The 26,145-nt window shown below is 45.9% G+C and overlaps 1 protein-coding gene across 1 annotated transcript in view; it reads right to left on the reverse strand.

Annotated features, from left to right (window-relative positions):
* The window catches only part of PAH (phenylalanine hydroxylase), a 75,822-nt gene that overhangs the window by 34,387 nt on the left and 15,290 nt on the right, over positions 1-26,145 (reverse strand). Inside the window, exons 3-4 of the mRNA XM_015068802.3 lie at positions 18,163-18,346; positions 4,245-4,333 (exon numbers count right to left, since the gene is read on the reverse strand). Of these exons, the coding sequence (XP_014924288.1) occupies positions 4,245-4,333; positions 18,163-18,346 (273 nt within the window). The remainder of the gene's footprint in view (positions 1-4,244; positions 4,334-18,162; positions 18,347-26,145) is intronic.

Genomic DNA, 26,145 nt, shown 5'->3' on the forward strand with positions numbered 1-26,145 from the left:
CACTGGTGTAGGTGCCAGTGGAGCTGGCATAGGGAGCTCTGGGGTTAGGATCTGTGTGGCCAAGGCTGCTGGTGCTCCCGAAGGCCTGTGTCTCATCCCTCTTTCAGAGAACATTGCTAACCCACATTTCTCAGTCTTCTTTGAAGTTCCTAGCGGCTATGTGACTGGGCTGCAGTCAATGAAATTTGAGTGAAGGATGTGAGTCACCTCCAGACATGGCCCACAGAAACCTCCTGGGAGCAATTGTCTCTCTTTTCCCAGGTGCTGGCAGAAAAAAAAAGAAAGGGTCTGAGACTTGGAGGAAGGTATGGCCCTGAAGTGGGAGGGGCTTAGTCTCTGCAAGACTGTATGGAGAAATCTCCCTACTGGCTTACACTGGAAATACGCCTTCAGTTAATCCATGGTGATTCGGGGATTGTTTGATCAGCGGTTAGCCTACCCTAGTTGTTAGAAGACTCCACTCACCTCTCCCTCTTTCCAGAAGTCCTCCCTAACCATTCCAGTCCACAGTGATAGTACATGCCATCTGACTCATTAAACCTGGTGTTTAATCGTCTACTTTTTGTGTGTTATGATTTAAACTAAATATTACCTGAACTGCGTTCCATGGAACACTACCATTTTAGATAATATCGCTAGGTATGCCATTAAAAAGGGGTTCCATCAGTAAAAAAAAGTTTGAGAAACATTAGGTTGAACGAGTTCATGTTTACGGGACTTTCCAACATCCCTAATGAGATCACGGGGCTTGCATATGCTTCAAATGGGGCTTTAGCATATACTGTTTCTCCCTTTGATCATGAAAAAAATTTTTTCATAGATTATAGTTTGGGAAACATGCGTATGACCCTTTCACGTGTGTGTGTATGTGTGTGTGCGTGTATCTGTCTTATGCCTTTACAAGTCATGAGGAAGTGAATTTATTTTTCTCTGACAGTCTGTGCTCAAAGTATAAAGCACAGCACACACAGTTCTATGACATCAGTGTCAGAAAACTTAGCCTGGGGAAGGGGCCAGTGGAAGCGACGTCTTCAGGGAGGCCAGCATATGAGCTAGGCCATAGAAAACGAATAGAGGTTTGCCAGCAGGGCAAGAACAGGTGAGAGGATAAGGAAAATTACCCCAGGTGAAGGAGACAACAGGGACAGGACCACAGACGCTGGGGAACAGGCAGAGAAAGAGTCCGTTTGAGAACAGAAATCAAACAGACCACTTGGATTCTGTCTACCAAGCTTACAGTTGTATCCCTGTCACCTCTGGCACCCCTTTGGGAAGAGCGGACACCCCTTTTCCCTCCACCCCACAACTGGAGGCCCCAGGAGGGCAGAGGTCATGCCATATTAATCATTTCAGCCCCCTTTCCCTTACATAGCCTGGGAGGCGGCTCACATATACGTGAGGCCACACGGCCGTCTCTGTCTGAGACTTCTCTGAAAATCGGAAAGCGCAGCCCTCCCAGGATGGATGGTTATAACACCGAAATTTTAAAAATGCAGGGAGAGCATTTAGCACAGTGCCGGCACACAGTACACGCTCAAGAAACGTTTGCTATGAATGTCACTCGCTTAGTAAATGCCTGGGGAAGGAAGAAAGGGGAGACACAGGCAACAAAGGAAAGAAGGCAGTGTGCACGGGGTGGAATGCAGCTCTTAATTTATTTTCCCACTTGGCCAACGCACACAGGCAGATGCCCTTTACCCTCTGGGGCAGGAACAATCCTTCCTTGGCCGCATTCTTCAGAGTGGCTGTTTTGGAGGCCTTGAAGTGAGATATTGGGTCAAACGTCAGTGCACACTGCCAAGGGCAGGGGAGCATGCTGCGAACCTGGTACAGAGCGGAACAGAGGGTCCTTTCGGGAAGAACACCGCCACTCCTCACACATGGCAGCCAGGGCCTGTGAGCACTCTGGAGGGTTTACTCTGTCCTTGGCCCATCAGTTCCCAGGATCTGATGAAAAGCCACAAGAAGGAACAGAGAGAGCCTGGCCTCCTCATGGGGAGGACCGTGTACCAGACAGATGGGGTTTTTTTTATGATAAAATTCATCACAGTGAGAGGCCAGGAAACAAAGATAGGGGCTGGGTCTGTAAGGAGAAATGAATTCTAGAGAATTCTAAGACCAGCTTATCTACCTGAGGAGACACAAGGATAAAGGGAGGGAAATGTCCATGTCTGTGACCTCTTCCCTCTTCCCTCTTTCCTGGCCATACTCGTTCCCCCAAGTGAGCGGTGAGTGTGACCAGCAGAAGGGTCTTGGGTCACGGCAGGAGGTCTGGAGGCTGGAAAGATGGGCTAATTTTCCATTGACTGGGCCAAGGTGGCCAGACAGGTCTTCCAAGGGAACAATATCTTTGCAGATGCTTTGCTCCCAAGGCCCACGGCCGAAGACCTGTCAGTGGGGATCTAGAACCTCTCTTGGCTCAGGTCTGCCACCCCCAGGAGCCACAGGAGAAGGCTGCACCATCCCCAGGAAGGTGAATGGGGATCCAGCTTTATTTGGGGGGGGATAAGGTACTGAAGTATATATATTAGGAGACTGAACTACAATTTCTATCCCTAGACTAAGTAGTTTCACAAGGAAGCATCAAGGAAGCTATGGAGAGCCCACATCAAGATACCCAGGCAAGCAAATTATTGTCCTAGGGAAAGACTAGAAACTTCCTAAATGCTTGCCATTGGGGGCTGCTTAGTAAGTTATGGCAATGCACAAAAAATTATATATATAATAATTTTATGATATATATAATTTAATAATATGTATTAATTTCTAAATAATAGAAAGAGAGGGGGAAAGAGATGTGGAGAAGAGAAAGGGAGCACACTAAAATTAACACGGATTGTTTCCGGACAGTGTGACAATAGGGGATAATTTTTTTCAATTTTGATGTGTGGGTGTCAGGAGGGAACTCGCCTCTGTTTCTAAAATAGTTTCTCGTTGTAAAACAAGAATGCAGAATACTACCAAGAGAAAAAGGGAAATAACTGGAATTATGGGTGATCTTTATTTTCTTCTCATGCTTTTCTGTATTTTTGAGTCCACTATCAGGGGTTTACTGTTTGAGTTAGAATAAGCAACACTTGTTCATATTTGAAAAGGCCAGTCTACTCCAGAAATAGGTCTCTTTGTCTCTGAGAAAGCACCAGCGTTTCTGCCACTGGCTAGACCTTTGTCTTTGGCACCATGAGGACTGGATTAGGAATCTTAAAACCCAAAGCTTAGCATGGGACCTTGGAAAAGTCCCATTTACTCTCACTGGGCCTCAATGAGTCTACCTGTAAAATGGGAACATCTGCTTTGCTTACTGCAAAAAGCCTTTGTGAAGAGCAAGTTCACGATTCACTCAACTGTAAAGACCCACAGAGATGTAAGAAAACTGCTGAAATGCAGACACTCTCACTGAGTTCCACTAAACCACTGTAATGAAACAGCTTCCAAGTCATTTAAAGATTAAGGAGCCACCTACCTGGGCAGAGAGTAAGTGACAGCTGATATGACTGTGGCACTTTTCATCTATGGAGGCTGTCAGAACTGGTCCTGACCCTGAGTCCAGCCTGAGCTGCTCCCCCTCCCCAAACCCCTGCACCACACAAAAAAATGGTGATAAAATCCCCCCACCCTGGGCCTTTTCTCAGAAACCAGTAAAGAACAACCTGCTCCCCTGCCCACAGGGGATGGGATGCAGTCTGACTTCTTTGTCTGGTATATCAGACCTTTTAAAATCTGACCCTCACACCTCATGCACCAGCCAGCCATTCCAAAATATTCAAGATACTTTCAGGACTCTGAGCCTTCACATATACTGTTCCCTCAGCATCTTCTACTCAGTTTGGGGGATCCAGTGCCAATGTCACCTCTCCTCACTGCCCTGCTGTACCTGGCAGAGTTGTTAGTGGTTTACTGTTTCCCAAACACTTGAACTGAACCTCTTTAACTGTACAAAGCCAGAAAGATGATTTACATGTGTGTGTGTGTGTGTGTGTGTATGTGTGTGTGTGCAAACACACACCTACATGCATATATTATACATAAACAATAGTTTCTGGAGGCCGATCCATATTTGCTCCAACAATAAAAATGACCATGATAATGATGGTGCTGATGATGTACAAGAAGACACCCTCCAGATGTCTGTAGTACAAGCAAACAAATGAAGACACATTGCTGGGGATCAGGGAGGGGAGTAGGGGCGGGGAGGGGTGGGCTGAAAGGATCTCATGGGAAGGACCACAGACATGGGGACTCACAGGGTGGTCTGCATCCAGTTCCGCTCCATAGCTGAGGATCTGGTTGGCAAATCTGTCGAGCTCTTGAATGGTTCTTGGGAACCAGGGCACTGAAACACAGAGAGGGCAACATCCTGAGTAGGGGATTGGCAGGACATGGCCGAAGGTCAGAAGCATGGGATCAGCCCCAATTAGACAAACCAGTGAGGGGGCAAGTGGGCTCCCCAAATTACTGTAATTCAAAAGTTGAATCCCATTTTCCTTGGAAACTAATTTCTTAAAATTTCAGCCTGTTCAAGTGTAACTGACAGATAAAATTATAAGATATTTAAAGTGTACATTGTTGTGATTTGACATAGGTATACATTGTGAAAGCATTTCACCCATCTAGTCAATTAACATATCTGTCAACTCACACATATTTACCTTTGGGGGTTAGTAAAAATATTTAAGCTCTACTCTCTTAGCAAATTTCAGTTATATAATACAGTGTTATCAACTACAGTCACCACATTTTACACTAAGTCCTCAGACCTTATCTACCTTATAGCTGAAATATACCCTTTTACCAACCTCTCCTTATTTTCCCCAGCCCCCAGCCCTTGGCAATCACTAATCTGTTGTCTGTTGTCTGTTTCTATGAGTTTCATGCCTTTTTTTTAAAGGTTCCATACATAAGAGATACCATGCATTATTTGTGTTTCTCTGACTTATTTCACTTATTTCACTTATTTCACTTATTTCACAATTATTTGGAAAAATAATTTTAAAACATATTCTCTTTCCTGGAGATTTTCTCTGAATTTCCTCAAAATTTGCCTCCCTCCTACCTCTAATAGCAAAGGGGAGTGGTTTTTTATAGTTTTCTTTAGTGGCAGAGTATTGCATGTAACCCCAGAATATAAATTAGATAAAACCAGAGCTGTTCTGTCTTAAGCAAGGGACCCTATCTCATGACCCCATCTTCCTAACACATGCTTCCCTCACAAAGACTTCCAGGCATCCTGGCAGAATCTTTTGATGCCAAAGCCAATTTGATAGTCACTGGTGAAACAGAATGGAGTCAGTCAGTCTAGGATCTGACAGCACTTCATAGTACCTAGAGAATCTGCAGGCTTGCTTTTGGAGCAGCCTAGTGGGGGAGTAGATCAGGCCTGGGCTTGTGGTCTACAGAGAAGACCCCCTGGGGGTGGAATTGCCCCGGGAATAAACAGAGACTAGGACATTCGGATTGTAAGGTCCATGAGGGTAGGAACCATAAGTGCACTGTAGTTCAACTGCATGGAGGAGAGGGAGGTCATGAGGGAGGGAGGGAGAGAGCAAGGAAGAAAAGAAAGAAGAAAGAAAGGGAAGGAGCGGTAGAGGCAGGAGGAAGGAAAGATGGAAGGAAGGATGAATGGAAGGAAGGAGGGAAGGAAGGAAGGAAGGAAGGAAGGAAGGAAGGAAGGAAGGAAAGGAGGAAGGAAGGAAGGAAGGAAAGGAGGAAGGAAGGAAGGAAGGAAGGAAGGAAGGAAGGAAGGAAGGAAGGAAGGAAAGGAAGGAAGCCTGGTTGTGCTAACCTGTAAGGCATTCACAACAGTAACTGTCATCCATGGAGCATCAACTCTGATCTAGTTGCTATTTCTGAAGTATCCCCAAAATAAGGAAGGCACAGTGACCCCTATTGTACAGACTGCACAGTTCTGAAAGTCTAAATAACTAAGTAAGAGACAGAAGAACAGAGCCAAAGAGGACACGGGAGGCAGGGAGAGCTGTGAAGTGAGGTCCAGCCATCCAATGCTTCCCCTGAAATGAGGTTTAGAGAAAAGATGCTGAACTTGTAGTCAGTAAGGTCTAGCTTGGAATCCAGGCTCCATCTACCTACTTTTCCTCTCTGTGCCTCAGTCCTAACTGTAAAAATGGCAATAATAACAACAGTAATAGGAAGAAGATGTTTCTTGAGGCCTAACCATGTGGCATCCACTATGCTTACTATTTTGGTTCAATATCTCTTTTAATCTGAGTATTACAGTGAGGAGTCAATAAGAATGTAGGCAAAGGGCTGGCCCAGTGTCTAGCCCATAAAAGGTAGCTTTTCATCTCTGGCACCTTCTTTCTGATTCTGGCCCAGCTCAGGTCAGGCGGGAAAGGGCATGCATGCCATCTAGTGGCCAGCCTGTGGAAATGCCAGCCATGATCTATACATAGAAGCATCAGGCAAGAATCTTCCACATTCCACCAAAACAAGACGCTTACTTCAACAGCATTAATAAAGATCCATTTAGAGAGCTGTTTCCATAGATAAGAGGTGCAAAGCTCTCTACTGCCTATGGTAGTGATAAAAACTAGCACTGAGTGCCATTCTAAATATTTAACCTGTAGTCTCCCACATTACAAATGAGGAAACTGAGGTACAGAGAGGTTAAGTGGCAAACCCAAATACCTAACTGCCAGGAAACAGAGGAGGTCAGGATTCAAACTCAGGCCTGGATGACTTGGTGCCTTCCGTCCTGACCATGAATCCATCCTGCCGCTTTGGGGAGTTACACGGAGCACATTGTTAGCTGGCCTCCGGAGCCTGACTGCTTGATTGTCCTTTCAGTTTCCCAGCTGGAGGTTTCCATGCCCTTACAGCCCAGCCCACTGCTCAAGGGTGGCTCTCTGTGGTAATAGGCACAGGAACAGACACTGCAGGAATATTCCAGGAGCTAAGGCTTATATAGCACTTGCTTTGTGCCAGGCGCTGTCTTAGACACACTACATGTAGCACCTCACCCAATCCGCATAATAACCCCAAGAGGTAGGCGTTATTATTATCCCCATTTCACAGATGAGGACAAGGAGGAACAGAGAGGATAAGTCTCTTCATAGACCTTCTGAGTCCCAACTGCCGGACTTTGGAGTCTGGGACGACCTCACCATGCGCGGCTCACCCAGCATGGCACCTGGCTTCCCACTTTGTCTCCTGAACTTTTCTCCAGGCTTTCCTTTCTCCTTGAGTCCACTGCTTCCCCCTGTACAATGGATCTCTGTTGTTGGCACTGAAAATGGGGTCTATCTCTTACTCAGGTTTGGAAGGACTTCAGAAAGGACATCTTATTGTAGTCAGCCAGGGCTCGGGATCCCCTCTGAGACCATTCCTGCTTCCCCAGAATGTTGCCGTCCCATCAACTCTCTCCCAAGGCACCTTTTCCCCATGCCATCATTATCTCTCTTGCTTGGGAGTCATCCGTAGCTCCAGTGGTCACAGTTGCCCCAGAGACAGGACAGGCCAGCCCTGTCTTGCTCCCCCACTTTCTGACTCTGGTCACCCTTAACCTCATCGAAGTAGATTCTACAAATATATGTTCAGCACCGACTGCTACCAGGCACTAGACACTGAGGGAGTCTTCACTCCTGTGGTGCTTCCATTCTAGTGGGTATGGGTGACAAGAAAGAAATTATAAAGAAATTTAAATAGATACCAATGCCAGGAAGTTCCTGAACTCAGGAGATGGAGAGGAAGGGGGACACTACCTCCTATGTCATCCTGTGGCTCCAGACCCCAGAACGAGGGCCTTGGCAACTTGATGTCATCTTCCCATTGCTCAAGGGGATCTGGGAGAGCTAGAGTCTGTCGTCAGTTCAGAGCTGGCTCCCCGTCTGACTTAGGGAGAGTCAGTCTAGCAATCGTCGAGGGCCTGGGCAACAGAGCCAGACAGCTTAGGCTGGAATGTTGTCACTCTACTTGCTATCTGTGCCACTCAGAACAAATTATTAAATTTTTTTGTGCCTTGGTCTCCCTATCTGTAAAATGGAGATAATAATAGCACTATAAAGTACTACTTTATAGGAACGGTACAAGGTTGAATGAGTTAATATACGTGATTCACTGAGCACAGTACTGGCACATAGTAAATACTATTATTGTTCACCTGCAAGCTCCAGGAATTTTTTTAACACTCTGTCCTTAGTCCAGCGTAGCACAGAGAGCAGAGTTGAAAGCCTTCCAGCAGGACTAGAAAGTAGGCCACTTATTTTGTTGTGTAATTGTGCAAGTAGTTTATCTCTCGGAGCCTTAGTTTTTATTCCACCATATCGGTTAGAACCATCTTTCTATATTATTGCATTAAATACTACAGCCAATGTGATACAGTTAAGTGGTCCACAGAAAGTGCTTATCTGTATTAACCATTAGGGTGACAGAGATTTTAATGATGATGATAAAAAGGAAGAAAAAGGAGGAAGAAGAGCAGGAGGGGGAAGGGAAGGAGGGAGAGGAGGAGGAGGAAGAGGAAAGAAGGGAAACTGGAGTCAGAAGCCCATTGGCAATCAAGCTCCAGTATTAATAGGCTTTCTAATCTTGGGCCTCAGTTTCCCCTTCTATAAAATGTAGGAGTTGGATTGACCTGTGGCTGGAATCCTCTTTGGGTTTGGGTTTTCAGCCCCACAGAATGCCAGTGAAGGGCTGAGGCTGGTCACAGGGGACATGGAGACACGCTTCCAGGGACTTACTGGGTCAATCTTGCTTGCTTCTGGAAGCATAACCACGGCTTCCAAAATGCATTGCACCTCCCATTTCCCTTGCTCCTCTCACCAAGAGAACAAGGTTCTACTCCACAGAAGCCTTTTCCCACCTCGATTCAGAGCTGTGCGAGCCTGCAGGCTCCCCACTGAACGCCAGAGGGCAGCAGAATCAGCATATTTTTAGCTCTGCCTGATTTCTTCCCCACCCCACCCCCCACCCCCTCCTCCAAACGGAGAACACTTGTTGGACCACATGGCTCAGTTCAGACTTCTTGGTTGAAACGAAAAAATAATCAGAGAACATGAGAAGGTGGCAAAACCTCAAAGGATTCAAGGTTTGGCCAAGAGAAGACAAAGGCAGAAGCCGCCCACCAGGCCCCAAGCCCTTGTCACAGAGACTGTGAGGGACCCCCAGACAGCGCCATGAGCCTGTGGGGCGCTCACCCATGTCCAGGGGCCTCTGGTACCTTCTGGGCCTTGTCACCACCCAGAAGAGGCCCAGGACACAGCCAGGTTGGAGGAGCAGCAAAGCTCGGTGGCTAATCATATCGGCTTCAGGGCCAAACTGCTTGGGTCCAAACCTGGCCTCTGCTACTGTGAAACTTCGGGACTTCCGGCAAAGTCCTCCAGTGTCCCATTGGTAAAAAGACTAGAGTAAATGTATGCACTTCAGAGTGTGTGAGGATTAAATGAGCTAATGCACGAATAGTGCTCAGAACCGGGCTTGGCACACAGCAAGTGCTTTATAAGTATTTGGTTTTATTATAATCATTGTAGGAGGCCAAGTGACAAGGAGCGGTAAGTCCGGTACAGTCTCTCTCCAGGCAGCAGCCCAGCCCTACCTTTAAATCTGTTCCCCGTCCCCTCCCCAGGTCCCACGTGAGGTTAAAGCATCACCTCCCAGAGGCCGCTCAGTACAGCCAATGTGTCATCTGAGGTGGAAGGAAGACACAGGCCAGGCCTCACAGCTAAGAGGAGGAGTTCACCAGCCACCACCTTGGAGAGCAGGACAAGGTTTAAGGAAATGAGACCCAAGAGAGGCGAGTGCAAGCTGTTGGGAATGGGGGAAGCAAGGTTCTGACATGGCTCACTTCCGGGGGAAGAGGCCCACTCAGCAAGGCCGGAAGCAAGCAGTGTGGCAGATGGACACCAGGTCCTAAAGGAGACTACAGCAGACCCCAGACAAAACAGGACCAAGCCTTTACGTTTTTATATGAAGCCTACAATTAAAAAAAAAAATTATTTACTTTTGAGACAGAGAGAAACAGAGCATGAAAGGGGGAGGGGCAGAGAGAGGGAGGGAGACACAGAATCCAAAACAGGTTCCAGGCTCTGAGCTGTCAGCACAGCGCCTGACACAAGGCTCAAACCCAGGAACTGCGAGATCATGACCTGAGCCGAAGTCAGACGCTTAACCGACTGAGTTACCCAGGCGCCCCTACACTTTTTCTTTTTACAGTCTATTGTGTTTATTTCTTGCACTATTACATATATATTTACATACGTAAGTCACATATATTTATGTATGTAGGTAGGCATGTGTATCAGAGTTCAGAGCCATTATATGTCTATACATCTAAGTGCCTCAACCTTGATGAAGCAGGTGTCCTGCAGGAGCAGGGGTCCCTTGTCTATAGCTGATGATACTCACCCAGCCCAGGAGTCAGAGAGGCTGTCAGGATCCAGGGAAGGCGGACTGGTTGCAAACCCAGCTGGAAAGCCTACATCGTATACCGTGCAAAGGGCGTGCACATCCTGGACTTGGAGCCAGCAGGTCTGTGTTCAAATTTCATCTCTCCCACCCATAAGCTCTGTGACTCTGAGCAAGTCACTTGGTTCCCAAGCCTCTGGCTTCTCATCTGTGAAATGGGCGAGGCAGCCAAACCCTGGCTGGCTTCTTCGGTTGAGGGGAGAAGCAACCGGCTCACCGTAGGTCGATCTGTCACCCTTACACGTGAATTCACAAGCAGAACCCAGAGACACCGGTCTGGTTAAGTAGGGTCACACAGGCCACTGGCGGGAGGGTCAGAGCTCACATCTGTGCCCCTGTCCTCTACACCTGGGATCTTCTGATTTTCCCAGGCAAAAGTTACAGCTACATTTTTCCCTTTGAGGTTAATATTTTTAATGTTTATTTATCCTTGAGAGAGAGCACGTGTGCAGGGGAGGGGTGGAGAGAGGGGAACAGAGGATCCAAAGCAGGCTCTGTACTGACAGCAGTGAGCCCGATTCTTTGGGGCTCAAACTCACAAACCATGAGACCATAACCTGAGCCCAATGCTCAACCGACTGAGCCACCCAGGTGCCCCCGAAGTTAATTTTTTAAGAGCTGAGTCTGCACCAGATACTGTGCTAAGCGCTTCACTTCCATTGTCTGTTTTCATTCTCAAAACAATGCTAGGAGGTAGACATTATTTCCACCTTACTGATGAGCAAAGTGAGGCTCACGGAGGGGAAGGGACTTTTTTGAGATGACGGAGCTCACTGGAAATGAGGACTCTGCAACTCCTGCTGTGCTGGGCAAGCTCAGAATAAGGTGGGGAGGGGGGCAGGTGCTGTGTCTTAGATTCCGGATCTTCCACCTGGAGAGGGAAAGGGGGCAACGAGCTAAAGCAGGAATCTAAAGCGCTTGAAGCAAATCCCTCGGACAGCCTCAGGTCCTCCCCATCTCCCATCCCAAACCTCCCTGGATTTGGAGATAGGAACTCTTTAACACCAAAGTTCTCAGCTCCTCAAAGACACCTTCACTTTTCCATTCTCTTCTTCAGGGTCGGCGGCGGGCCTCTCCCCCACCCCGGCCAGTGCTGGGAATAGAGACTGACCCCAGCGACCCACGCCTCCGTCTTGAAAAGTTAAATCAGATTAGCTCATTAATGACCTTTGCAAATATCTCCGTGGTGGGCTGGCCTCTGCGGGCCCCTCGCCTGCCTCACGGGCCGCTGGGCTCGGCGTTAATGAATGACTTGGGCAGGCTGGTGCAACAGAGGCCCTCTGTGAAGTCAGAGGCACTGGAGGGGGCGCAGATCATTAATAAATATTGATTTGGCTCCAGGGGAAGCAGCCTTCAGGAGAGCCAGCCCTGGACACCCACGTCGTGGTCTCGTTAAGTCGGGGTCAACTGCTCAGCCCGGACGCCAAGGGGTGGCTGGCCGAAGAGTACTCCTGAGCAACAGGCCCCCGCGGGCCTGGACGGAGCCTGCTTCTTGGCCAACGGGTCAGAGGAGGCCTATTAAATTTATAGCAGTTCAAGGTGCAGGCTGAGTCCCACGAACCCCCTCCGTCCACCAGACGTTCACCAGCCCCAGGGTCCAGCCAGTGAGGCACCCAGCCTTGCCCCAGACTTCTGCCTCCAGCCGGCTCAGGGAGGGCAATAAATCCTCCTTTCCTGGGCCCAAAATAGAAGGGTGTTTTCACTCCCTCTTCCCAGGCTCCTGGATGTCTCCTCTGAGGCAATGGCCTCCAGCCTCGCAGAGAAGCGTTGGTGTGCCGATCCCAACAGGGAGAAGGTAGAGTGCCAACACCGGGCAGGATGAAGGCTTTGGAGGGTTTTATTTTTTCTCTTTTAAGGTGCTTCGACTTTCTTTCCCAGTAAGGAATGCCCCGCAGAAAGGTCTTGGCAAGAACGGGTGAGCCAAATTGCTGGCTGACGGTGCCGAGTTAGTTCCTGCACCCTCCTGGGCAGAGCGGAGGCGCGGAGGGCTCAGGGTGCACCTGTATCGGTGACATGATGGCAAAGCGTCTGACCTCTGCGTCCCCATGTTAAAATGAGAATGAGAACCAGGCAAATAAAAGGACCCAGGCATGAAGCAAAGGGGCAAAAAGGGGTGAAAGGCTGTTGAAATAAATCAGTGATGGAATGAGTGAATGGATACGCATGAAATCATGAATAAATAAAAGAACGGCCTGCAGAATCCTTTATTCCAATCTCCACCTTAAGCTGGAACTATCCTCGCAATATCCTCTCTAAGATTCCATGTATCTTATAAACATATCCACTGGCGAATTGCCCACTGTGTCCCCAGATACCGAGTCGTGTTTTCTGAGAGCCTTCCTTGCACACCCGCCACCTACCCCTGCAGTTATGGCTGACCTACCTTGAGACGAACAGACTACATCTAAAGCCTCTTCCACAGTATGTCTGTCTCCCTCCACGTGTCCCCCCCTGACCCTGCTCCCCCTTCTCTCCACCACACCCCAAACTGGCTTCAGGGCACCTCCTAAGTGCTCCTGATGCAAACCACACTTTCCTAATCCTGCCCGCATCATGCCACATAGGAACCACCTACTAGATTATAAGATACACGGGTCTCAGCACCGTGTGTATCCTTTTTCCCACCCCCCCCCCCATCCTGTGACTGGCACCGAATGGGGGCTCAATGAATATGAATTGCGCAAATGAATGATAAACTGAATTAGGGCATAAATGTGAATGAAAGAGGAGAAGGTGGCAAAGCTGACTGTGGTTTTTGAGAAAGAGTAGTAAAAGAATATGAAAGGAAACCCCAAGAGTCAGAATCTTAATAAGTAGGAGCCACATAATTTACAAAATGCTAAGGAAAGAGAGAATGCCAGGGGTAGCATGGTCAAGCACTACAAAAGTTTCAAAAGGAATGAAAACAACAAAAAAAGAGGCTACTGGTTTGGGTAATGGGTGTTGTTAGAATGGTAAGGAAGAAGAGAAGAAAAAAGAAGGAAGGGAGAAGAGAGGGAGGGAGGGAGGGAGGGAGGGAAGAAAGAGGGAACCCATATGAGAAGTTGGTCTTCTGTCTCTTAGAACAGTGCTGTTTCCAATATAACACACAGCCAAGTGGATTATGGTAAGCATCACAATCACGTTCATAGGAAGTGATACTTGGAAATGAGAGGTCATTCCCAGTGCCCCTTCTATCATCTCACACGTGAAGTTGTCTCCCTGGCTGCCAGGTGAGGCTGGACCCAGCGAGGGGGTGGCTGCCACCAACTCTCTATATAAGCCTGGCCAGCGTCCAGACCCACGGAGCTGGGGGTGTCAAATAGCCCGAGAGTAGGCTGGCGTTGTAGATCATAGAGCCCCTCCCTACCGAGGCTTAAGGATGTCTAAGTTCAGGGGCTATTCAACTCAAGCAAGTCCAACCCATAGCACACCATAACCTTCAGAGTATCTTGCATGATCTTCCCCATAAGTTCTAAAAAATGGCCTGGTCGGTCTCAGCTCTACTTCACCTATGAGAAAGAAGAGGTAATGAGGCCACCCAGCTGTCAGGGTGTCACACGGGAGTCAAATCTAGCAGGCGGTGTACAGAATAGGCGTCCAAATCCTAATTCTTGGCTCTAAATTCATGGCTTTTTCTGAGTTGCTATCATGGTCCCTCAATCCAACATGAATGGCCAATCAACACTGCTACAATCATTTCATATTCTCTTAGTACCTCCTCCAAGGGAGGGAACACACCTGCCACCCAGAGGAAAGATATTTGACAGGGTAAACTTGAATGGCTGCCTGGAGTGTGGAGTCTTCATTGTTCCGAAAGATGCACTGAGTCTCATTTCCTAATATGGAAAATGACAATAATGTCATCCGCTTGCTCTAGCTGAGGTGGCCGTTGCAAAGCTTAACTGAAACAACCTAATAGGAAAGAATTTTGAAAACACTGGACTTGGCATGCAAATGAGGGATCCCACCTTAGAAAGAGAGCCTGCTTCTAAATTTCTGATCTTCATGAGCATTTCCCAGCCTGGCAAATGGACTGGGCTGTAGAAAGAGCATTTGCTCTGGACCTTCCCTCACAGGTGAATGGAGCTGCCTCTAACCCACTGCAAGGGAGCCGCCCTATGCTGACAACCCCAAGAGCTTCTGCTTCAGCTCAGGGCTTGGTACACACCCCATGCTTTGCTTACTCTCTTAGGAGTGTGTCGGCTTGTATCAATGAGGCATTTTGCTGGAATAAAAGTCTCATCCCCAGCTGCCATGACTTATGACAACATCAATGCATCCTGAAAGCTTCCAGGTAGACTGAAAAAGGCTGTCAATCCTGTGTGTTTTTACAAACATAAATATCCTTGGTCCCCTGCAGACCCAGGGCCACAAGCACCTATAGCCCTGAGATGTGCCCTTTGGGGCAACGGAAATGCACTGGAGATGATTTGGAAGGGGGAAGAGGACAGAGGGAAGGCAGAAGCACAGAACAGAAGAGCAAAGGAAGGGAGAAAGGAAAGGCTGCCACGGGCAGTGGGAGTGGGGAAACTTCCAGCCATCTGGACCCCCCACCAGCCCTAAACTGGCTTCTCCCTAAGGGTCCTCAACTCCTTGGGGACCACGACCCCTTGGAAAATCGCTCTTGAAAAATATGCATGCACACGTATGTGTATCGTCTTGCCCACAATCCCAGGGGCTTTTCAGACTCCTGCAAGGAGTCCCATCCTTCCTCCACCGATGACCGGTCTGCGACCTCAGGCTTCTCAGGGGAGCACTACTGGAGCAGCAAGGGGGCCCGAAGACGGAGCTGGGAGCGGGGGCGGAGGGGCAGTGTCTGGGGTAGGACTGAGTAATAATGCTGCTCTTGTCTTCTCACAACATATGTTCCCTTAAATCATTGCTTCAGGCATTGATCCAAATAAAAAAGACAAAATCATAAATGCCCCCAGGCCAGACAGATAGAAATAGGTAAACAGACAGACGAATAAATATAAATAGCCCTTCCACTCCCCACAGAAAATACAATTGTACCGGAAGTTTGGACCCCCTCTGCTTCCACACCAGGATTCCCATCGTTACCACAACTTGAACAAAATCCACCAGATGTCCATTTGCTCTTGGAAAATAACTCCAAACGGATACATTTCTAAGAAGGTGATAATCCTATACCTCCGTCTAGCCAAGACATTCTGTCCGTCTGCTTCTCCTGGCTGCAATCTGCCTCCATGTAGGAATTTTCCATCCCCCTCTAAATGTAATGTCATGCAGAAGACTCAAAGGGAAAGGTAAAAGGATTAGTAGATTGATCGATGGAAGATATTAATGCTCTTTCATGTTGGGTTGAAGAAGGATTTGAGGTCATCGGGAGAGAGGGTAGCAAGAGAATAGATCTCAAGTATTCAAAAGACTCTCTGGATTAAAATCCTATTAAAGTCACATCAGCTCCTCCAGGAGGCATTTTAGAAGGTTGGAGTCTCTTTAACATGTCACCATAATTAACCTTCCCTTAAGCTGTTTTGGGTGGGGAACTTTGGCAATTAAGAAACTGGAAACTTTCATTCTCTATCATCCACATGGCCTTTTGAATGGCTTAAAAACTAGAGTGAAAAGTGATTTAGCCTAATTGATTCGAGGGGTTCAGATCTCCCACTTCAACCTGCTGTCAGACTCGCTCCTGAGATCTTAGCCCCTCAAAAGAAAGGGCATTTTGTCAAGTGACAGAATCAAAGATTCAGATCTACCACGATGCCTTTCTCCCTCTAATCATTCTCCCACTGAGTTCCATGGCAAGAACGACTCTGCAAAGGGATGGGTTGTTTTCCCTAAAAAAAATCTTTCTGGGCCCAGACTGCAATTCTCAAAATCGAGAAACCCAAGAGCCGCCCCTCCCTGCAGGGGTGAGGCTGTGCTGTTCGAGCAGGACCAGCACCCTTAGCAGCCCTTCCGTTATGTGGACATTGGGGTCAGGAAACTGTGTCAGGTAGGGACAGCCAGTATGGGATGGGATGACCGACCACATGAATAAATAAAATGAAACGTGTTGTTGTCAAGGGTTAGTCCCTCCAGGATTGTCTTCACAGGTCAGATGTCAACCCAGTTTCAAAGGTCAGCACCCTGCCAGATTCCATCACCTTGTCCTCTGGACTGTATTCTCCTGGACTGTATACAGTCTCTGGACTGTATTCACCTGGGTGTCTTGTCGCCCTGGTCAGCCTGTGAGCACCTTAAGAACGGGTAGTGTTGGGCCTCTCTCCCTGCAGCTCGCATCACCAGGCCTGGCGCAGAGAAGCCCGCAACACATGCTTACCCACAGCGGCACAGAATTCACTCTGTGCCTTAAGGCAAGTCATGGCCTCCGTTTTTTCCAATGAAAAATGAAGACGTCTGTTGGGCCGCACGACCTTTGAGGTCATTTGCCAGGTCTCAGATTCTCTGGAAAAGTTGCTGTGTACAGGCTGGCTTTTCACAGCTCCAGCGCTGGGGCCATTATTTATAGTAACAGTGATGATAACGGTTAAGAATAGAGAATATGTACTAAGCCCTTAAACATGCTCTGCACCGTTCTCGATGCTCCACCGGTGGTGTTTCATTAACCCTACGAAGCAGACACTCTTGTTACTCCCATTCGATGCAGTGGGAGATTGTGAAGGTCAGTCATCTGCCCAAAGTCACCCCTGGTTCAGGGGTCTGGGCTCCTAACTACTGTTGCACGTCCCCGTTAAGAACCTCCTTTCTGAGCCTCCAGTTCAGGCTACCAGCCCTTCAGCTGATCTACATACATTTTCCCTGGCACCCCAAGGGGCTGCCTGCCTGCTTGTCAATTGCTTTGATTTCTTACCCCAGGGCCCCAGCCGGCCCAGCCTCCACCTGCTCCAAGCCAGGCAGTTAGCCCCAGGATCCGGCAGGCCCTTTGTCCTGAGGGCCTGCAGCTCCTGTCGGGAGCAGGTGGCCGGAAAAGCAAGAGAAGGCGGTCATCAGCGAAGCAGCTCGGGAGGTGGAAGAGAAGGAGGGCAGAAAGGGTTGAACTGAGGAGGAATTCCAAGTGGCCGCCCCTCGGTGACCTGAGCCCATGTGCGAGGCCGTCTGGGCTCCACAGGGGCAGAATCGGGAATAAACTTGCTTGTCCTGGTGATAGCCACAGAAGGATGGGGGCAGGAAAACAAGAGAAGTCTCCTAGGAAGGCCCTGGGGGTATCTTTTAGAAAATGTTTCAAAGGCCTCTGCGAAGAGGTGGGTCTCATTTGAAAGCCTGTCTGCCCATTCAAATTGTTATTTAAAATAACGTTTGAAATCCTCCTGACCTAAATTCTTCAGTGTTGGCAAAAAACAAAAACAAAACAAAACAAAAACAAAAACAAATGCAAAACTTTTGATTTTACGGTAGGAAAAAGCGTTTTGATTATTTAAGAGAAAAAATAGTTCATCTCGGCAATCGCACTCCTAAGTATTTACCCAGATGAGTTTTTGACTCACATCCACACACAACCCTGCACGCGAATGTTTATAATAGCTTTACTCGTGATCGCCAAAATTTAGAACATAAAAAAATTGCAGCAAGAGAAAGAAAATTATTAATATAAGAAATCTCTATCTTGAGAAAGTGAAGAAAGAACTAACATTTACTCAATGTCTAAAATATCCAGGGGTTCCTCCAGGTCCCTAACATACACCTTCCAGATTAATCCCCCACAATGGTCTACCAGAGTGGATGGTATTTTTGCCACTGTTTCTTGAAGAGAGCGTCAAACTGCTGGTGTTGCAAAATCCCTCTGTTTGTTACCTGTGTCTTTCTTCTTATCCCGGGAAAGTTCATGGACGGTGGCACCGATGTCATGCCTCAAGATCTTGATGATGTTTGCCAGGACAGGCATGCTACGTTTATCCAGATAGGTAAAAAATTCATACTCATCTTTCTTCAAGCGCGAAGGTCTGGATTCAATGTGGGTCAGGTTTATATCATTCTCCTAAAAGAGAGAAGTAGGAGGGCCGAGGGGCCTGTCAGTGGAATTAACACAGACAAAACCTGCAAAACCAGAGCGAAACACACAACACGATACAAGACAGAGAGAGGAGGAACAGGACTTTTGTTACACACGTTGGAGTAGAAGCAAGTCCTTCAAGTAGCAAAAGTTGTTTACTTTTCTTCGCAAAACCAAGTAACAAAAGGTGGGGGAAACAGTGCAAATGACAGAATTTAATCACGTGGAAATCTGCTAAAAGCCTAGTGTTGCAAACCTAAGATTTTGGTTTGGTTCAAATGACTAGAGCAGGGTTGCCAACAATGTTTACATAAGGAAACCTCCTTTCCCAAATAAAATCCCATAGAATCTCAATAATAATATCTCATTAAATTAACAATACAGAAGCAACATTGCCTGGTTTTAAATAGGGCCCAGGGGAGTCAGGCTTATTGGGTTTAAATCCCTTGTAGTTCGGGAAGTGTATCTTTCTCCTTGATTGTTAGTAGCATAGGGTTGAAGAGAAAATATGGATAATTACCATGATGATACCTTTTCATTTTGAATTTTTGAAAAATTGTTTAATGTTTATTTATTTTTGAGAAAGAGAGACAGAGTGTGAGCAGGGAAAGGGCAGACAGAGAGGGAGACACAGCATGTGAAGCAGGCTCCAGGCCCTGAGCTGTCAGCACAGAGCCTGATGCAGAACTTGAACCCATGAATCACAAGATCATGACCTGAGCCAAAGTCAGAAGCTTAACTGACCGAGCCACCCAGGTGACCCAATAACATTTTCATTTTGAGTATTACTTCACAGTTTAGAATTATGTTCTATGACCTTCCCAACAAGCCTTTGAGTAGGTTAAGGGGGATGTAATAAGTGAAATCAGAGATGATGGTGCTTTGCCGAAAGCGGCTGGAGAGAGAGGACCATTTTTTTCCAACCTGGGAGTCATGGTGTTCTGACTACACTGCCTTTCCTGCCAGATACAGTGAGGATTCTGCAAGCACCAGCTTTTATCATTATTACTACTAGTGTGGCAAGCACAAGAAATGAAACCCTCTGGAAATAGCAAGCACAGCAATAAGTAACCCCATACAGCAATAAGTAACTCTTCCTGAACTTTCTTCCTCATAATCCCTGAAGGCATATGATGGAGCCATTGTTTATGGGCACCAGCTGCAGAAAATATACCCCTAACAGTGATGGCCAGGTAGCCCAATTTGAGGGCCCCAACTGAAGAGAGAGAGAGAGTGCTTAGAGGAGGGAAGGTCAGAGAGATAGCGGTTGCTCTGAAGCTTTCTAGACAAACAGAGGTGACTTCCTAAACAAAGCAAAGAGCAACGTCATCCTCTTGGCTCAGAAAGAAAGAAAAGGGATAAGTTTCATCTACTATTTGCCTAAGTTGAAAGTTTAAAAGAAGAGATAACCAATTCCTGCCTTGTGTAGCCCAGAGAATACATCAAAGCCAAGAACCGAGAGTGGACACACCTCTGGCATGCTTATTTACAAGAGTACAGCAGGGGTGGGAGGGGTAGGAAGGGGTGGGAGGTGGAAAAGGGGCTGGGAGGGCTGGCAGACAGACTATAGGCTGTTAATGTTCAACACCCACACTCTACCCTCAGCAAAAGCACTTCCAGAGAGAAGTCTCTCACTTTCGCAATAGCCATGACTCAGTTTTTATGATTCTGGAGATCTAACATATGGGGGAAATTTTCACCAAAATCCGTAAGCTAACTAAACTCCTGCTATGGGAGAATGATTAGGTGAATTGCAGTGGAATCACTCCGTGGAGGTTATGCAACCATTGAAAAGCAAGTAACAATCACAAGTCAATCAGCATGGTACACCATTAACACATTAACAAAACAAAGGATAAAACCACGCAGTCATCTCAATAGACATAGAAAAAGCATATGACAATATACAATATCCATTTATCATAAGAACTCTCAACAAAGTAGGGTACAGAAGGAACATAACTCCACATAACAAAGCCTGTATATGGCCAACATCTTACTCAACAGTGAAAAATTGAAAGCTTCTCCTGTAAGATCTGGAACAAAACAAAACATGGAAGTCCTAGCCAAGCAATTAGGCAAGAAAAATAAATAAAAGGCATCTAAATTGGAAACGAAGAAGTAAAACTATCACCATTTTCAGATGACATAATGCAACATGAAGAAAACTCTGAAGATTCCACCCAGAAACAACTGGAACAAATAAATATATTCAGTAAAATTATGGAATATAAAATTAACATTCAGAAATCAGTTGAGTTTCCATATGCTAATAATGAGCTATCAGGAAGAGAAATTAAGAAAACAATCCCATTTACAGTTGCATCAAGCAGAATAAAATACTTAGGAATAAATTTAACCAAGGATATGAAAGACCTGTACTCTGAAAACTATAAGACATTGATAAAAGAAACTGATCAAAGAAAAGAAATGGAGAGCTATACTGTATTCATGAATTGGAAGAATTAATATTATTAAAATGTCCACACTACCCAAAGCAATCAACAGGTTAAATAAATGAAATCCCCATCAAAATACCAGTGTCATTCTTCACAGAACTAGAACAACAAATCCTAAAATTTGTATGGACCCACAAAACACCCTAAGTAGCCAGGGCAATTCAGAAAGAAGAACAAAACTGGAAATATTATATTTCTTGATTTTAAACTACACTACAAAGCTGTAGCAATCAAAACAGTATGGTACTGGTACAAAAATAGACACACAGATCACTGAAATAGAACAGAGAGCCCAGAAACAAACCCATGGATATATAGTAATTAATCTATGACAATGGAGGAAGAATATGGAGGAAGACAATGGGGGAAAGGACAATCTCTTCCATAAATGGTTCTGGGAAAAACTGGACAGTCACATGCAAAAGAATGGGCCACTATCTTATACCATACACAAAAATAAATTCAAAATAGATTAAAGACTTGAATGTAGGATCTGAAACCATAAATCTCCTAGAAGAAAACATAGACAGTAAGCTCTTTGACATTGGTCTTAGCAATATTTTTTGGACCAGCCTCTTCAAGGCAAGTTCAACAAAAGCTAAAATAAACAAATGGGACTGTGTCAAACTGAAAAGCTTTTGCATAGCAAAGGAAACCAAACAAAAAAGCAACTGAATAAGAGAAGATATTTGCAAATTGTATATCCAATAAGGGATTAATATCCAAAATATATAAAGAACTTACACAACTTAATGTCAAAAAGCAAACACCCTAATTAAAAAATGAGCAGAGGACTTGAAAGGACCTGTTTCCAAAGAAGACATACAGTTGGCCAACAGGTACATGAAAAAATGCTGAACAGCATTAATCCCCAAGGAAATGCAAATCAAAACCACCATGAAGTATCACCTCACACCAGTCAGATTGGCTATTATCAGAAAGATAAGAAGTAAGTGTTGGCAAGGATGTGGAGAAAAGAGAACCCTTGTATAGCATTGGTGGGAATGAAAACTGGTACAACCACTATGGAAAACAGTATGGAGGTTCCTCAAAAAATTAAAAATAGGACTACCACACAGTCTAGCAATTCCACCTCTAGGTATTTATCTGGAAAAAAAAACATCAATTTGAGAAGATATATGCACACATATGTTCATTGTAGTGTTATTTACAACAGCCAAGATATGCCAACAACCTGTGTCCATCAATGGGTGAATGGCTAAAGAAGATACGGTGTGTGTGCATGTGTGTATATGTATGTGTATACGTGTGTGTGTAGGAATATATATAGGAATGTTACTCAGTCATAAAAAACAAAGAAAAAATCTGGCCATTTGCAATAACATGGATGGACCTAGAAGGTCTGATTCTTGATTTCAGCTCAGGTCATGATCCCAGGGTCATGGGATTAAGCCCAGTACAGAGCCTGTTGGCATTCTCTCTCTCTCTCTCTCTCTCTCTCTCTCCCCCACCTCTTCCTCTCCCTCCCTCTCCCTCCCTCTCCCTCTCCCTCCCTCTCCCTCTCCCTCCCTCCCTCTCCCTCTCCCTCCCTCTCCCTTTCTCCCTCTCTCTCCCTCTCCCCTCTCTCTGCCTCTCTCTCCCTCCCTCTCTCTCTCCCTCCCTCTCCCTCTCTCCTTCTTGCTATCTCTCTCCGTCTCTCTCCCTCCCCCTCTCCCTCTCTCTCTCTCTCTCTCTCTCTCTCTCTCTCTCTCTTTCTCTCTCCCCCTCTGCCCCTCTCCCCCACTTGCACTCCTTTGGTCTTGCTCTAAAAAAAATTAAAAAATAATTTAAAAATAATATTATGCACATAATGAAAAGAAAAATATATCTTTTAAAATGTGAGTGAAGTTTTTGGCTAAGAACACTCAGCCAAATTCTCTAAACCATTTCTCTCCTTTTTGAATCAATTTGTTAATAATTAACTCTCAAGTTTGGCATGCAATTTCCTTATTGGAGTTTTTCCAGCTTATCAGTGTGGATCCTTAGATACCATTAATTTTCGTTGCTAAGAGAGGCTTTAGAAATGAACCTCTAAACCTGATTATGATCATAATTACCATTCAGTAAATGAATTTTTATTTTTAAACAAGGGGTCTGTGTAGGTTTATAAATCGACCCATCTAACATCACCACATCTTTGGGTGAGGGACAAAGAACTCTGCCTGTTACTCCACATGGACATCTGGATAGAGGCAAGAAAGGTTTAGAGTTAACTATTTCGAAGACAATTTCATAATTTGTCCAATAGCTAATTTATGCATAAAAGACAGCCGTGTAACACCTTGATTAATCAGGTCTGTTGAGCAGAGATTGAGGATTCAGAGAAAAGTAAATAGAAATGAAGAGCCTATTTCAATCGGGATTGGCCAGAAATCCCTTTCTGTTCCCGCCCTTGAGGAAAATCTTTCTAAAGGGGGTTTGGTCAACTGGTGAATAAAATTACAGATACAGACTTCACAATGGTGCAAAATGGATCTATCCTTCTGGATCTTTTCAGGCTTAGGGCCCATCCTTTGCATCTTAATTTCATTCCTCAAGAAAAGGAGAATGGTATAATGAAGAGAGTGTGGGCTTTGGAACCAATCTTAGCTCAAGTTCTGGTTCAGCTGCTCACCACCTTTGAATACATTAGTTGGTCATTCTAAACTTCTGTTTGCTTGTGTTTAAAGTAAAACTAATCATATTACATGGCATCTCAGTAACAAAAAAGGGAAATTCACCTCATATGATTTTGGCTTTGCTGCTGGAGACCCACTAAGGACTTACTATACTCTGCCTCTCTAAATTTGGTATAGATAAACACACTTTCCTGGGAGGCAAAACACATTATGTTCTATGAGTTATTTTACCCTTTAATATTTGCTTTACCTTAAATTTTTCGCAGGTCCTTTCCTGAGAGCATGTTTCAAAAAGGAGAAGGAAAAGCTGAGGGTATTTTCAGATGGTACTAGGTTGGAAAAGGAAGATCTTTTGGACTAACTCCATGCTGTTGCCTTAGAATAAACTTAAATGAAGTTATGTTCTGGCCTATTCAGAGATTTCTGGGGGCAACATCAAAGATGTTCACAAAGAATGCCCCCAAATCATTGGTCTCAAGTAAACAGACAGGAGCTTTCGAGAACTTATTTAATGAAGCACCTTCCATGTGCCAAACACTGTTCCAGGTGCTGGGATACAACAGTGAACAGAGAGGGAAAAATCCCTGCCTTTCTGGAGCTTATATTCTCAAAGCAGGAGACAAACAGTAACTATGAAAAATAAGTGGAATTTACAGTCTTCAGATGGAATGGAGAAGAACAGAGCCAGAAAGAGGGATCGGATATCCCAGGGGTGCCATGAAGGTGCTATTTGAAACGGTGTGGTCAGGAAGTTCTCAAAAAATAAACAAGTGACATTTAAGCACAGACCTGAAGTCAATGAGAGAGCAAGCCATGAGGGAACAGCAAGTGCAAGGGTCCTGGGGCAAGACAGTGTACAACATGACTGAGGAACCCCAAGCAGGCTGGCATGACTGGAGCAGAATGAGCAAGAGGTCGGGCAACAGGACTGAGGCAGAGCAGTAACCGAGCGTGACCTATCGGCCATTACCTGAACTGAGCTTTTCACGCAGAGTGATATTAAGAAGCTATGGAAGGTAATCAGGCAGAGAAGATATGGTCTTTGACTCAAGTTTCAAAAGGAGCCACTCTGGCAGCTGTTTTAAGAATAGACCATATGAGGCAAAGGTAGAAGCAGTCTGGAGGCCGCTACACTATTTGGGGTAAGAAACGACAGTTAAAAGATTAGAGAAGAGGTCTCATGGAGACCCGGGCGAGGCTGCTTATATATTTTACTGATCTCCTCTTGTGAGGGGGCCAGGAACGGCCTTGGTTGACCAAGAATCTAGAAATTAAACCCACTGGGGTGAACAGGAAACCAAAAACATTCAGGAAAGTACGGGCAGCACAGTTAAATCCTGGAGCGAGCTCCCGATTGTTCCCCGCTGTGCTATGGAAGAGCGTTCTCGGACCGGTTCAAGCAGGATTCACACCCTGGAGACCATCTTTTGGGACACACTCTTGCCTCCTCTGCAAGTGTCTCTGTTGTGATCTCTGGACTTTTTCTTCCTCAGCCTTCCCCCTCTTTGTCAGATTATTTCTTCTCCACCCTCCCCTCCACTTATTGGGGTTGCATTCAACTCAGGGAAGACCCCAGTCTGGGGATAACTGGGGAAGCAGCTCAATCCAGGCTCTTTTCGAGGCTTTGGAGAAAAGAGCCTTTTTGTCCGTGTGTTCCTCTTTGTACCCCTTTTCTTGCCACCAGAGTCATAAGATCTAAAAGCCCCTGTGTCCTGTTTCAGCCCAAGCTACTGGAGAGCAATCCAAACTCACGTGCCATCAGGGGGTCATGGCACGCTTCAAATTTTCACCATGGGAGCTCGAACTTCATAATAAAAGTTCCAAACGTAAGTTCCGTGTTGCTAATTCTGCAATACGTCCAACTCTAAACTGTTAGCAGCTAAAAACAGCACTGATTTTCAATTAGAGGCTCTTCTAGTCAATACAGTCATCTGGCTGCACAAAAAGTTTAGTGCGGCACCATTCCTAGGGGTAAACAACGATCATGACCTAAATATCCCACCAACAGGAGAGGTAAGGTATAGTCACCCAGTGAACATACAGAGGGGGAAATGAATGAGCCAGGACATCACGGACAAACCTCAAAAACAATGCTCGCCTCTCGGTCATCGGGAAAGAAAACTGCAAAAATAGAGCTGTAAAATGATTCCAATTTTATGAAGAGTCAAAGTCTGCAAAACTATGCCGTAGATCATTAATGGGTGGCTCTATACAAGCATAAAAAGATAAGTGGGAGGAACATCGAATTCAGATTAATAGCTACACATGAAGAGGAAGTTCACGGGGAAGGGTCCCCAGGGGCTCCAGTCATTTATGCCATGTTTCATTTCTACACATTCAGAGAAACTTCTCTAGTAACCAACTATAGAAGTGATCCCTTTGCAAGGTTTCATTTCTTAAGCAAGGAGTTACATGGGTGTTCTGTACATCATTATCTGTACTAGGGGCTTTAAAGAAAAGTCTGAAAGTCATCCTGGCTCTAAGAACTTTTTTTCTTCCGGTGAAACTCAAAGCTCTTCTTATTTTGATGAAAGAAGCACTGTACCAGCAAACGCTGTACTGCTCACGACTGCTCCGGACCTAAGCCCAGAGGGGTTAAGGCAACCCTTAATAACCCTCGTGGGTCATTCTAGATCCTGCCCCGCTCACCAGGCCCCGGGGTCACAGGCGCGACCTTAAAGTCCAAACTTTAGAGTAGTAAACATTG

The sequence above is a fragment of the Acinonyx jubatus genome, chromosome B4, assembly GCF_027475565.1.
Source record: "Acinonyx jubatus isolate Ajub_Pintada_27869175 chromosome B4, VMU_Ajub_asm_v1.0, whole genome shotgun sequence".
Classification (NCBI taxonomy): Eukaryota; Metazoa; Chordata; class Mammalia; order Carnivora; family Felidae; genus Acinonyx; species Acinonyx jubatus.